At 40.4% G+C, this 14,512-nt stretch overlaps 1 protein-coding gene across 3 annotated transcripts in view; it reads left to right on the top strand.

Moving 5' to 3' along the window:
• The window catches only part of Rnf130 (ring finger protein 130), a 101,814-nt gene that overhangs the window by 13,765 nt on the left and 73,537 nt on the right, over positions 1-14,512 (top strand). For all 3 annotated transcript variants that reach the window (XM_059270432.1, XM_059270431.1, XM_059270433.1), the window contains exon 2: positions 14,294-14,488. In XM_059270432.1, coding sequence (XP_059126415.1) covers positions 14,294-14,488 — 195 coding nt within the window. The remainder of the gene's footprint in view (positions 1-14,293; positions 14,489-14,512) is intronic.

The raw sequence follows: 14,512 nt of genomic DNA on the forward strand, positions 1-14,512 counted from the left end.
TTGAGAAGATATAGTTCATTAGTGTTAAATACATTGATGCTATATGAACCCAATTTTTAGAAAGCTTTTCATCTTATAAAACCCAAGTTCCATGAAACTGAAAGTATCTGTCTCCTCCTTGCTCCAGCTCCCTGCCCCTACCAGTCTCTGGAAATATTCTTAACAAACACAGCCGAAACACTGCTTTAGAAATGTCCTAAGCATCACTCAGTTCAGTCAGGTTGACAATTAAGATTAACCATTAGGGGCTGGAGAGATGGCTCAGTGGGCAAAGTGTCTGCTGCAGGAATGTGAGGACCTGAGTTTGTGTCCCTAGTACTAATGGAACATCAGCACCGGAAGGGCAGAGGTCTGGATCCTGGGGAGTCACTACCACCCAAAATCATGAGTTCCAGGGTCAGTAAGAGACCCTACCTCAAAAACATGTTTTGAAGAGTGGTAGAGGAAGACGGCCTATGTCAACCTCTGACCTCCACAGGAGTGCACAGGCAAGCACACCCACACACTTGTGTGTGCACACAAAAATTAAAGTAAATTTAAGGAAAAAAAGAATAATTATTTTTTAGCAGGGCCTGCCTCTTCAGATTCTTAGTGGTCTCGCTGTAGCATTCCTTCCTCCTAGGCAGGAACCTTCCATGAATGAGAGTTCTCAAGGGAGAAGGGATAGAGTGACATTGTTAGGCTTTACACTTCCTTTGGCAGAGAGGGATGATAGTTTCTGTGACTACCTGAGGGAAGAATAATTGTGAAGTTCTGGTTTCTCTGAATTGCTTAAGAAGAGAAAGATGGACAAGAGATAGGAGTTGGACAGAAGTTCCCTGAGACCCTTCAGTGAGAGCCTTCAGGGTCCTGTCGTTTAAAGTACTGCCCTAGGAGGTGTCGTGTCTGAGCCTGACCATACTAAGAATGGCCCTGTCATCCCTAGCGTTTGTCTGGGACAATTCATCTTCTTTCCTTCAAAACTCTGTCCCAGCTCTATCCAGTGTCGTTTATCATTAGCACCTTCATCATCCAGTTGTGTTTACCAGTTTACCAGAAACTTAGCCCTTTCCTCTTTAGATCCCCAACCCCATATCTCATTGGCAGGCATGATGATCTAAAATGTGTTGATTTCCACATTCATTAGCACTGTTACTCATCGCTTAGACTATAGTTGGTTTTTTTTTTTAAGACTATAGTTCTTATCTGCGTCCCAAGTCCATTGTTTCTTCCTGCCCAGTTGGTTTGAGTGTATGCATGTGTGTGTGTCCATGTTGTATGCATTGTCCTTAGAAGTTTTTGTTTGTTTTTGTTTTTTGTTTTTTGAGACAGGGTTTCTCTGTATAGTTTTGGTGCCTGTCTTGGACCTCGCTCTGTAGCCCAGGCTGGCCTCAAACTCACAGAGATCCACCTGCCTCTGCCTCCTGAGTGCTGGGATTAAAGGCGTGCGCCACCACCGCCTGACTTGTTCTTAGAAGTATTATGCACTCAATTTTCTTTGACATAGCTGGCATCTTAAGGCTTAATACTTAGATTAATGATTAATAACAGATGAAATAAATCTGTGTTTCTAATAGTTTCATGTTGCTGTGTAGTTTTTTGGATTTCTTTTCCAAATTGGGTTTTGTTTTGTTTTTTAAATCTTTATGGTAGCTAAAGACAGCAGATTCAGGAGTTGAAGTACTAGCTCTGCCAGTTTCTTCTTGTGTTTCTTTGCAGAGCTTTTTAAAGGCAGGTTAGTTTAGTAACAGACATTTTAGTTAAAAAATAATGTGTGTGTGTGTGTGTGTGTGTGTGTGTGTGTGTGTGTGTTTGTGTATGGTCTAAGTAGCACATGCCATTTTTTTACATTTTTAATCCTTTATTTTGTTTATGTGTATGCATGTTTTGTCTGCATGCATGTCTGTGCACCATTTTCATGTAGTACACAGAGGCCGGAAGAGGGTGGGACTGGAGTTAGAAATGGCTGTAAGCTGCCAGTGGGTGCTGGGAATCGAACCAGGGTCCTCTGTAAGAGCAGCCACTGCTGTTAACCACCGAATTATCTTACCAGCCTCAGCACATGTCATTTTGCAACACTGTAATAATTTTTATTCAGGGAACCTCACATGTATATAGAACCATCTGAGATGTAAATTCAGGAATCATCTAGTGTTGATATGAAATTAAATGCCAGTAACAATTTCTTATTGCCAGTTACCAGCATAGTAACTTTTAGAAATTTAGTGATATTCACACTACATACAAGAACAATACTATCGGAAACAAAAACAAAAAGTAGGCTGTACATCTGTATGCTAAGATCAATTAGACAATAAAAATTTTAAAATACCACTTGAAAAATAGTATTGGTAGTGAAAACTACAAACCATTTTTGTAAGAAAGGAGACCTAAGTAAACATGTTTTTAACATTCATAGATTCAGAGATTGTATTTTATTTATTTATGATTTTTTTTTTTTTTAAGACAGGGTTTCTCTATGTAGCCCTGACTGTGCTGGAACTCATTGCGTAGACCAGGCTGGCCTGGAACTCACAGAAATCCACCTGCCTCTGCCTCCCAAGGGATTAAAGGTGTGCACCACCATGCCTAGTATAGACAGTATTTTTTATTTTTTATTTTATGTGGTGTTTTGCCTGCATTCATGTCTGTGTGAGGGTGTCGGATCCTCTGGAACTGGAATTACAGACAGGTGTGAGCTGCCATGTGGCTGCTGGGAATTGAACTCAGGTCCTCTGGAAGAGCAGCCAGTATGGCTGGAGAGATGGCTCAGTGGTTAAGAGCACTGGCTGCTCTTCCAGAGGACCTGAGTTCAATTCCCAGCAGCCACATGGCAGCTCACACCTGTCTGTAACTCCAGTTCCAGGGAATCTGACACCCTCACACAGACACAAAACACCAATGCATATAAAATAAAAATAAATCAATTATTTTAAAAAAGATAGCAATACTTTCTCAATTGACCTATACAACCATATAAAAATTACTTGTTGGTTTTTTTGTTTTTCTTTCTTTTTTGTGTTTGTTTTAGAGAGATTGATAAATTGACCCTAAAATCCACATGAAAGCATGAGAGACTCAAATTATTTTTTAAAAAATACAGTCTTGAAAAAGAACAAAAAGTTAGGAACTGAGGAGATGACTCAGTCACTAGCGTCTGCTGCACAAGCGTAAGAACCTGTGTTTGGGTCCCCAGGACCCTCATAGAAGCTGGGCATATCAACACACAGGCAAATAGCTAGCGCTCATTGGCCAGCCAGCCTAGTGGAGTCGGTGAGTTCCAGATTCTTTGAAAGACCCTATCTCAAAAAATACTATGGAGAGTAATTGATGCGCGTGCACACACACCCCCCCTAGACGATACATATTTCCTGATACTAAAACTACCTACAAGGCAGTAATATGAGATCAGATGCACAGATCAGTGGGATGGGACTCAAATCCAGATATCAGACCTTAGGTTTGGCCAGTTGACTTTTGACAAGGTTACCAAGGCAGTTCTGTGGGAAAGAATAGTCTTTTCAACCAAAGGTTCAGGGAAGAGAAGCCAAGTAGCTTTCCTTGTCTGACACTAGGAGGAAGGTAGTGTGCTGGGGATGGAAAAATTCTTTGCATTTTGTGATCTAAAACACTGTGGGAATTTGAAAGAAATCACACAAGAACACTTGAAACCACCTGCTCTTGTGTGATTTCTTCTAGCTGTTCACACAGTTTTTTTCTCCAGGGACTGAGTTAATGGTTGTTCTCCTTCCCTGTCCTCTTCCCTACCTCCTGAGTCAACACCTCATCTTAAATGCCTCTTGACACATATCTTCTGCCCTTAGTGTCGACTACTCATCTCCTTGCCTGTCTCCTGTATATCATTGGACCAGACTGGGTTAGTCTTTGTTGGTCCTGTCATGTACTGGAACTAATGGTACTAGAATAAAGAAGTGATTTTAAAACAGAAGTGCACCCATGTCCTTTATATTTCTGCCCAAGAGTTAATTTCTTAGACACTGTTCTGGATTTTTGAGATAGGGTCTTGCCCAAGCTAGCTTTGACCCCTTGGGTTCAAGTGATCCTCCTGCCTCAGAATCCAGAGAGACTGGGACTATAGGTTTACACCATTGCATTCAGCTTCCTCTGAATTCTATTGTAATTGTTGAGACAGGTCCTCACCATGTAGCCCAAGGCTGACTTGACAGAAATCTTTCAGCCTCCCTAGTGCTATGATTACTAGCATGTGTCACTGTCCAGCTTTGCTTTGGATTCTTGGTAGTGTCCTAGATATCTGTGTGCATTAGCCATTTTGAGTCAGTCATTAACTTTGGTGGGTCTTGTGGCAGGAAAATCAGAAGACTGTTGACTGAGCTGAGTCTCTCTATAGTCACTTCCTGGTTTTTAATAGGGAGTCCAGTCTCATGTGTTTAAGTTGATGATGCTGTGGGCTAGGAATTTAGCACCACAAGATCACATGAGTAGAAGTACAAACCTGAGTAGCAGACAGTTGAGTGTTAAATGCTAAATGTCAAGAGAGACTTAGACATTACTGTCACTAAGAAGCCATGGGAATGGATGTGTACATCTTGCTGAGAAAAGTGAGCAGAGGACAGAACCTTGGAAAATGAGAAGGAATAGTCACAGGTGAGAGGAAAGCATGATGGACAGCCAAGTAAAGAAATGGCCTGAAGGAGTCATACTCAATACTGAAATCCTTTCATGGATAGGCAGTAAGGCAGTTTAAATACTTAACACTCTTGTTGTACTCTGGTACCACTTTTGTCTGAGAACTGAGCTACATATTTTCACTTACTTTGATTTATAACATCTCTCTTGAATGAGATATTTGTTGTATCAATTGTAATAGAAATTATTTTTGAACATGACTTTTCATGTAAAGTGATTTGTATTAGCCATCATTTAAAATTGCTTTTAAGATGCTTTTTATTATGTCATGGAGAACATCCAACAAATATATTTGAGTTCTGAGGATGTGAAAAATAATCAAAATCCATTTGAGATGTACGGTAACTAAGTATAGAAGACAAACGATAATGGATAGCTATTGACAGCTCAACTTGCTGACAGTTGAGTTGAGCTGTGCAGGACTCTTCTTGCAGTGCTGTCCCATCATCCAGAAGACATTATATTGCCTCCTTAAAAATTCTCTATAAAAGGAATAACTTGTTATATGTTCTTTAGAATGTGGCCAAAGGAGTAAAAATTGCCAACTAGGAAAATAGAAGTACATACTTTGAAAATTACTATATTTAAAAGTAAAAAGTGAGTAGAATAATGTTTAAGAGAATACACAATTCAAATATTTTGTCTTTGTTAAAAATAAAACTAAGGGATAGTTATAGGGAGCTTTAATTTTTTTATTAATTTTATTTAACATTTAAACTAATGCTCATTCAAGAATGAGAACAATGGAAGGATGTTTCCATATGTAAAAATGCAAGTTTACTGTAGTGGTGTTCTCCTTAGAGGACTTTCTGAGGGATGGAGACTACTGATGAAGGGAAAGGTGAGATATGAGAAGGACTTGATGTAGGTGCTATATATATGTCCACTTCCTGGGTGCAGGGGTGCTGAAATACTGGTCTTACGTTGTTATGAGCATTTCTGTGGGAGTGTTTTTGGATGGTGTTAACATCTAAACTCATAAATTAGTAAAAAACAGATAGTCCTTCCTAATGTGAGTGAGCCCTGTGCATTCAGTAGCAGGCTTGTAAAGAACAAAATGGTCTACTTTCCCCCTGGGAAGAGCATTCTTACCTGCCTCCTGCCGCCTGCCTGCTTACCTGCCTTTGGCTTCCGCCTACCTTCAGTCTCAATCCTCTTTTCCCTGGTTTGGTGAGATACTGAAAAAAAAACCCTTCCCTCAAATATGTTACTTAGGTTTCTTACTTCTGTGTGGCTTACTCTGTGCTTATCTCTCTGCTCCCATCCCCTTGTATTCTTAGGGCTAATGTGCAAATAGATGTCACACTCAAGCTCATAGCTGCCTAGAAGCAGATGACTGGATTAAGTAGGATTTCTAGGGACTTGTGGTTTAGCTCAGAGTAGAGCACTTCCCTAACGTATCTAGGGGTCTGTGTTCAATATGATTTCTGGTGTTGTGTTTTGTTCGTTTAAATAAGCAGATACTAAAAGACAACTTGAAGAGTTATCTTCAAACTGTTCTAGTGTACTAGTGAAGGGATAGACTATGAGTAATTAGTTTCCTGAGGAGATTCCAGGCAGAGAGAAAGCATCAGAAAAATAAAATCAGAGAAGCTTGAGCTGCTCCAAAAGGAGCTCGCCTCACAGTAAGGGATTCCCACCATTCTGATGACCTGTCTCACAAGGAAGGCTACATCTGCACATTCCCAAGCCTTTGTTTTATCTTTTCTGTAAAGTTATAACACTGCTGCAGAGGGAAACTAAGAACTTTCTCCCTAGTTGTGACTAGAAGTATAAATAAACTTTTCTCCCTTGTTCAGTTCCTGTCCAGCAGTATTCTTTTGGAAGTGGCCTCCTGGTAGCAGAACGGCTATGTGGTCCTATGGTCTTGCCTAGGAAGTGATGCAGAGCAGCCTGTAAATAGATAAGTAAGAAACAGAATGATTAGACGTAGAAGGACCTGCAAAGACTTCTTCCAGGCCTCCTTTCCTGGAACTTGGGTGGAAACATTCAAGAGTTCCTGTTAGCTCATAGAAATCAAGACTAGAGATTGTTCTTGGAATGAGAAGAAATGGATCACCTTCCCTGGGTAAAAATTTCCCATTGTCCTCTCCTGATGCTGTTGACTTGATTTAACTGTGTATGTTGTGATACTCACACTCATCAAAGGGAAAGAGTGACAAGTATACTTTAAAAGCTTTATATATGGTGTTAGGAAGTATTTTATTCTGGTAAGAAAAGACATGTACCATGGGAAAACCCTAGACCATCAGTTCTCAGCCTGTGAGTTGTGACCTTGTTGTGGGTCAACTGAACCTTTAACAGGGGTTGCCTCAGACCATTGAAGACACAGATATTTACATTATGATTCATAACAGCAAAATAACAGTTATGAAGTAAACAAAGAAAATAATTTAATGGTTTGGGCTCACCAGCACATGAGGAACTACGTTAAAGGGTCACAGCATTAGAAAGGTTGAGAACCACTGCTCTAGACCTATGTTTTAGGGGCCAGAGTCTCATAAAACACCACCTAGAGATCAAGTGGAGAAAGAAGAGATAAAGACAGCGATAACCCAGGAAGCTATGAAGATCTGCAGTTTGGAGGAAATCACAGTTGGGTTGTCATTGTTTAGATCAGTAGTTCTCAGCCTTCTTAATGCTGTGACCCTTTAATATAGTTCCTCATGTGCTGGTGAGCCCCAACCATAAAATTATTGCTACTTCATAACTGTAATTTTGCTACTATTATGAATCATAATGTAAATATCTGTGTTTTCCGATGGTTTAGACGACCCCTGTGAAAGGGCTATTCAGCAGCCCCAAGGGTTGAGAACCACTGGCTTAAAGGTCAGTTTGGAGGACAAAGAGTGTCCAGTGAAATGACCAATGTATAAGTCCACAGTTCCAGTGTAGTGGTAGGAGGCAGAAAGGCTAAAAGTGAAATGTTGGTGGGGCAAATGGATACCAGCATGTGGGTACAGACCACTCCTGAAAGGGCAGCAGTAAAGGGCAGTTTTAAGATCCTGTTTTCACTTCTTTGAGACCAGCAGGTTTAAGCAGAGGGAAGGCAAAAGCAGGAATGATCATTGATAGAAAGTTCCTGAAAAATGAATAGAGTGTGCTTCTGTTACTCTGTCTATTATGCTACCAAACCCTATGAGGGAAAAAAAGGGATTAGAGGAATGAAGCAAACTTACATACCAGATAGGCACATTTCATCAATAATGGGTGTGTGTACCCAGGCGGTCCCATAAGATTATATCGCTTAGTGATGTCATTTCCACCTTAGCTTGTCTGAGCATATCCTTTAACATCCATGCTGCAAGGATTATCTCCTAGCCACACAGTTCTCAGAATGTGTCCCTGTCATTAAGCAATGCATGATCCGATATACAAAGTTGAGAGAATTGAAATGAACAGAAAAGAGAAAAGGAAAAATCAAACGTTTTCAACAATACTTAAAACCCAGTAAAAGTAAGTAATAGATCTGGCTCAGTGGAAGACTAGAAACATGAGAATAGGCCCCGTCTGTAGAAGTGGATAAGAGAATGAAAGCCACAACACAAGTCCAGTAGCTGGACAGTAAAAGTAAATTTTTTAAATTAGGAACAAAAATAGAGAATTTTGTCTTTTCTTTGCGTCATAAGGCTAGAACTTTGCAAACACACACACAGACAGACAGACAGACAGACAGATAGATAGATAGATAGATAGATAGAAAGAACTGGGAAATCTGTAGACTAAAGAGATTATAATATTCCAAGATAGGAAAGGGAAAGTAATCAGAACACATCTGCCAGTGGAAACCTTCAACTCAGGCAAGTTTAATTTTGTTTATAAAAATCAACTGATAAAACATGAGACATCAAACAAAAATCATTGACTCAAGAGACTAGGGAGATGTCTCCACAGGTGATTGCTTGTCAGACAAGCATGAGGACCACAGTTAGGATCCTAGAACCCAGTGGAAAGCTGGGTGGGCATGGCAGAGGTGGGATCCCTAGAGCAAGCTGGCTAGTTAGACTAGCCCAGTGAGTTCCAGGCTCAGCAAGAGATCATGCCTCAATATATAAGGTGGAGAGCAATCCAAGGAGATGCTGTACATCAGCCTCAGGCCTTCACATGCACACATGTGTGTGCACCTATACACATGTGAACACACATGCACATTATACAACACATATGCCAAAAAAGATACATGAAACAAACGTTTTAGTCTCTCTTTTTTCTTTCCTTCTTTTTCTTAATTTCACTTGATCACTCTTCTTACATCAAAAATGTTTTTTTTGTTTTTGTGGACTAAGAAGTGAAACTAGGGCTTCACACTTTACTAGGCAGATGCTCTATCACTAAACTGTATCCCTAGCTTCTCCCTACATCAGATATGTTAAGTATTTCCTATGTGCCAGACATATTGGAAGAGATACTGGATCACACCTTCTAAAAAGAAAGAGTCAGAAATAAACAGCCAGTTACTGATATAGTACAGTGAATGCCAAGAGGGATACAGTTCTAGGGTACCATGGCAACTTGAAAAATCTGCCCAACTCAGTCTCTGAAGGAAGGAAACCATGCTGAAGAAGACATTTAAGCAGAACTCCAAAGCTCAGAAAGTGGTTAGCCAAGAGTGTGGTATGATTGGCATTCCAGGAAGAGGAAATAAGACACATAAGCTCTGAGAGCAAGAGGCCCTGTGAGCCTGGAGCAGATTATACCCTGTCTTAACTACACCAGCAGAAGAGTGCTTTGCTGGGTTCTTGATTCTGCACCACTCGCACCCAAGAGGTTTACAGCAAACTGATGGTTCTTGGGGCTAGGGAGGAAACCATTCACCCACACAGAACAGGGTGACTGTTCCATGTGTGAGGAATTTGATTTTTTTTTTTTGGTTTTTTTTTTTTTTTTTTGGTTTTTCGAGACAGGGTTTCTCTGTGTAGCTTTGTGCCTCTCCTGGAACTCACTTGGTAGTCCAGGCTGGCCTCGAACTCACAGAGATCCGCCTGGCTCTGCCTCCCGAGTGCTGGGATTAAAGGCATGCGCCACCACCGCCCGGCCGGTGCCAAGTTTTAGACTATTAGAATGGGAGAATAGATTTTATCCGTTAATTCATATAAATAACCTTAATTTTTTACATTTTTAATAATTTATCTTGTGTTTATATCTATATATTGAACTAGTGTATGGCATGGTATGCATGTGGGAGTCAGGACAGCTTGTGGAAGTTAATTCTCTCCTTTTACTGTGTAGATGCTAGGGATTGAACTCAGGTCATCAGTCTTGGCAGCAAGTGCCTTTACCAGCTGAGTTATCTCACTAGCCTACAGCCTTTTAAATATTTACATTTCAAGGACTAGAAGTACAGGTCAGTAGTAAAACACTGGGCCTGGCATGCCTAGGGTGGATCTCCAGCACATAAGTAATACAAATAAAGTAAAATCCCTAAATCGTTACCTTTTCTTCATACTGCAACATTTTCCTTCTCCCATTCCAAATAAGGTCTTTCTAGAGCTCTGTCATCTTAAATTTGTGTTACAGCTTCTGCTGTGTATCCATCTTTCCTGAGTCTCACACAAGTTCAAAATACTCACCACCACCCCACCAACCCACGCGCGCGCCTGTGTGTGTGTGTGTGTGTGTGTGTGTGTGTGTGTGTGTGCCTGGTGGACTTAAGGTTCGCTGTGTTTGTTGTTTCACTGCTAGGGATCAGCCCGAAGGCCTCATGCACACTAGGCAAGCATCCAGCTGAGCTGCATCCCCACCCGTCCTGTATTTTAGTCATTTCCGTGCTCCATCCTTTCTGCTTGGGCAACTTTTCAAGGGTTCTGTTTGGCTTTCACTGACCCTTTACCATATGTTCTGTCCTTTCCTGCATTCTAAACACTCTGCTTCCTGGTGTTTTCTCATACTGTGTTGAGATTGTTTGTCAGTCATACCACCTCAGTGAGCTTAGAGGGTCTGTGAAGTCGAAGAACAGTGTTTAGTCCATTTTATTTGTCTTTGATACTTGGTTTGCTTCTGTGTACATAAGTTAAAAATACTAATTAGGCTTGGAAGGTGGTTGGTAAAGTGCTTGCCTTGCAAGCAATAGGACCTGAGTTGGGTCCCCAGAACCCACTTCAAAAATGCCAGGCATAGTGGAGTATGTTTGTAATCTCAGAACCGGGGAGGTGGAGTCAGGAAGATCCTTGGAACTTACTGACCAGCTAGTCTAGCCTAACTGGTGAGCCCAGACCAGAGATCCTGTCCAAAGAAGAAGAAAGAGTTCCTCGGGGTGACACCTGAGGTTGTCCTCTGGCCTCAGCATGCACCTGTACACACTTGGATACAAAATTCATTGAAGTGAGAATCCCATGCTTGTTTGGTACCTATCAAGAAGTAAATGAAAGCCTCGTTCTTGTTTTTACATTCAGCAGGAAACAACGAAACTTAAGGGTTTTGGTTTTGTTACTATCTTTTGGTGGTGCTGGGGTCTTACCCTAGGGCCTCACATAAACTAGGCAAGCACTTCACTGCTGCGCTATTCTCAGGCCTCAAGTTCTTATATAGTGTAATATTTTATATGATATATAATTTCATTATGATTTGTTAGTTTCCTCAGCTCTATAACTAATGATTGCAAAGAAGTCAGAGGCAGCACTGTCTTAAGAATATGAAGTAAAGTGGTTCTGAATTTTAACAGAATTGCTAATGACATATTTTAATAGTCCATAATTGCGTATATCTTCCATGCTTCAATATGTTTTCACAAAATAAATTGTTCAAATACAAACAAATGGCATTAAATCTGCAGTAGTACCACTTAATCACAATGTGCAGCTGTTTCAAAACTATTATTACTATTTCATTGTTCATTTATTTTTATAATTAGAAGGAATATTGAGATAGAATACATACACTGCAGTATTAAGTGGTTGTGAAAACCTCATTTTCTTCTTCTGAATAATAAATACTGCTTCCTGGAACAGAAACCCACATGTCTCATTCTTCTTGTTCCACGTTTCATTCTTACTGATGTTTAGCTTTTGGAACCTTTTGCATTTGGGTGAGTTTTATGGAGTAGGAATATTCTTTTGCATATACAGTCTGTTGTTGGAATTTGTTTGGACCCAGGAGTTGTCCTAGAATCTGTTCTTAGTGGGTAGGGATTCCTATAGAATTTCAAAGTTCTCTTCAGTAGGTTTCATGGATTTTGCTTGGTACACCTTTGCTGTTCCTTGGCAGCCTGAGAACACAAAGCGTGTTCTCAGTAGACTGAACTGTCAGAAAGACAGAGCCAGCACTTAGGAGCTCAGAAACGTGGAGCATGGCCTGTTGCAGAGCCATAGTGGAATTTCAAAGACACTGGCTTCGAACATCCCCAGGGAACCAAACTGGATTGCTAGGACAAGACAGGAGGGACACTGAGGAAAAGAAAGAGAAATCATTTTAGGCACTCTAGAGTAAAGAGATGATTACTAGCTTTTTCACATATGTAACTCTGAGATGACAGTATCAGGCTTAGGGCGTAGCTCAGTGGTAGAACGCTTATGTAGTCTAAGTGAGGTCCTGAGTCCAGTGCCCTGTCACCACCAGTCAATAAGTCCAGTTTGGTAATAGTCAGAAATATTAAATCAGTGAGGTTAAGAAACCCATCACAGTTGTTCAGCTAGTAAGTAGTTGGTTTAGACTTTGTACCCCTTGTATTGCTGATTCCATAATTCCATAGTTTTCCTCTTGACTGCATTGTAAAAGTATGTGAAACCACGGGAAGAAAAAACACCACAGAAAATGGAAGTTTCATATAAGACAAACGTGCAGATCCCTTTGGGCATTCTGTAATCTGCATTTTCTGCCAGGGTTTATATAGCAGTCCACTTTGAAAAATAACAAATGAAATACTTAAAACCCATTTCTGGTTGCCTTATTTGGATATGATGTTGGACAATTTCCTAAGACTTAAGAGGTTATCATAAAACATCTTTTCAATGCTTGTATTTTAAAACAGCGTAATTATCTGTGTAACAGATACTGCTGGAGATAAACAATCTGCTTCAGAATTTTAAAGTTTCATAATGTGATGACTGTGTCTCTCGGTAATTTTTGAGGAAAATTGTGTGACAGACTTTTTTTCAATTTAAGTTTTCTCTGATGCTGGGATAGAAGTCAGGGCTTTACACATGTTACTCAAATGAACTGCATCCCCAGAAATCTTCACTGACAGTGTTATCCTCCCTCCCACACACTCACACAGACCGCCCCTTGCCTCACAAATGAAGGATTGGTGTATTAAGGAGCAGAAGTTGTAGGCCGGTAGCAGGTACCTCTCGTGACACGTGTAGAAGCATTCACCTCCTACTGTGAGTATCTAAAGTCCTTTCATAGAAAGTGCTTTTATTCTATCACCTTTCTCTCTCCCTCCCTCCTTCATAAGAGAAATTAATGAATAAAATCTAAGTGGGAATGGTAGGTGTGACTTTTCATATCAGTGACATCTTTACCTTTTAATAGACAATATTATAAGCATCTGGTTTCTTTTGCTTTGCAGTATGCTTACAGAAAACAAGCATTTTCCTACTAGTGTTCTTTCTGTATAAATTATAATTATCCTTTATTACTAGCACTCAATACTTAGTTGTGATTTGTCTGTCTTTGAGGTTACCCTTTGGAGTCAGTGTACTGTGATCTCCTTCTTCTCTTCACCATACACACAGGACTGATAGTGATGGACTACAGGAGGCAAAAGGCCTCTGTCCCCCCTGCTCCCTGTCACTGCTTGCCAGCTGATGGTCTGCAGCCCTGCCTTTGGTGGCTTCCTTCTCCCTATAGACCATCCTTTTCTCTCATTTTGACTTGTTCTAAATGGGCAGGGGAAGCAGGGGCTTCTTTGTGGATTTACAGACAGTGTCATGTGTGGGATCAAAGATTGAAGAACTTAGTTTGACCAATTCAGATGCCTTTGTAAGTATTTACAACAAAGTCTCTCTAAAAGTCTGGATCTGTGGCCATGTAATTTGTAGGACTAAGGGGTAGCTTGGTGTCTCCTTGTATCTTGTATTATATAGCTTAATGCAGATATATAGAGTTACTTTTCCAATAAATGTAAAGTAGAGGAATGATGTTTTTTCTTCATATCATTTTCACTATTAAATATAGGCCCAAATTTAAGTTTTGTGATTTCTTTTGACATCTGTTAAGAAGTTTATTTGCCATGCTTACATTTCAACATGACCACTTGATAGCTGAATTAAAGATTACTTTGGCCTCCTCATTTACCCCAAGCAAAATTCTTCTGTTTTCTCCTGGTGGTGGTGACAGCAGCAGTATGTTTAGAAGCTGGTAAGTGCAAGTGAACGGACTGGAAGATGGCGAGGACTGTCACCTTGGTTTGTATGTTTTCCTTTACTCCTCTCTTACCAACCTACACACCCTGGTTTTTACTGGCCTTTCCATCTGTAAAGTTTAAAAAAAAGTTTCCATTGTTTTACTTTGTAGTACAAGAAGCATTTTAGTGGAGCCCCTCTCTTTCTCCTACAGACGTTGGTTAGATTCATTGTGTTGCCCTTTGTGGAAATACATACAGCCTTGCTGCAGTGAGCTCTGGATCTGCATAGTATTTGGAGAACAGGACACTTTGATAAAGACTTACTGACTTCATCTTTAATTCACTTTTCTTTTTGTTATCTAGTTGCTGATCATCTGGGCTGTGATCCTCAAACACGGTTCCTTGTCCCTCCTAATATCAAACAGTGGATCGCCTTGCTGCAAAGAGGAAATTGTACCTTTAAAGAGAAAATATCACGGGCTGCTTTCCACAATGCAGTTGCTGTAGTCATCTACAATAATAAATCCAAGGAGGAGCCGGTCACCATGACTCATCCAGGTAAACAGGAAAAGGGGCTTTAGA

Source organism: Peromyscus eremicus, chromosome 8a (assembly GCF_949786415.1).
Source record: "Peromyscus eremicus chromosome 8a, PerEre_H2_v1, whole genome shotgun sequence".
NCBI classification, from domain to species: Eukaryota; Metazoa; Chordata; class Mammalia; order Rodentia; family Cricetidae; genus Peromyscus; species Peromyscus eremicus.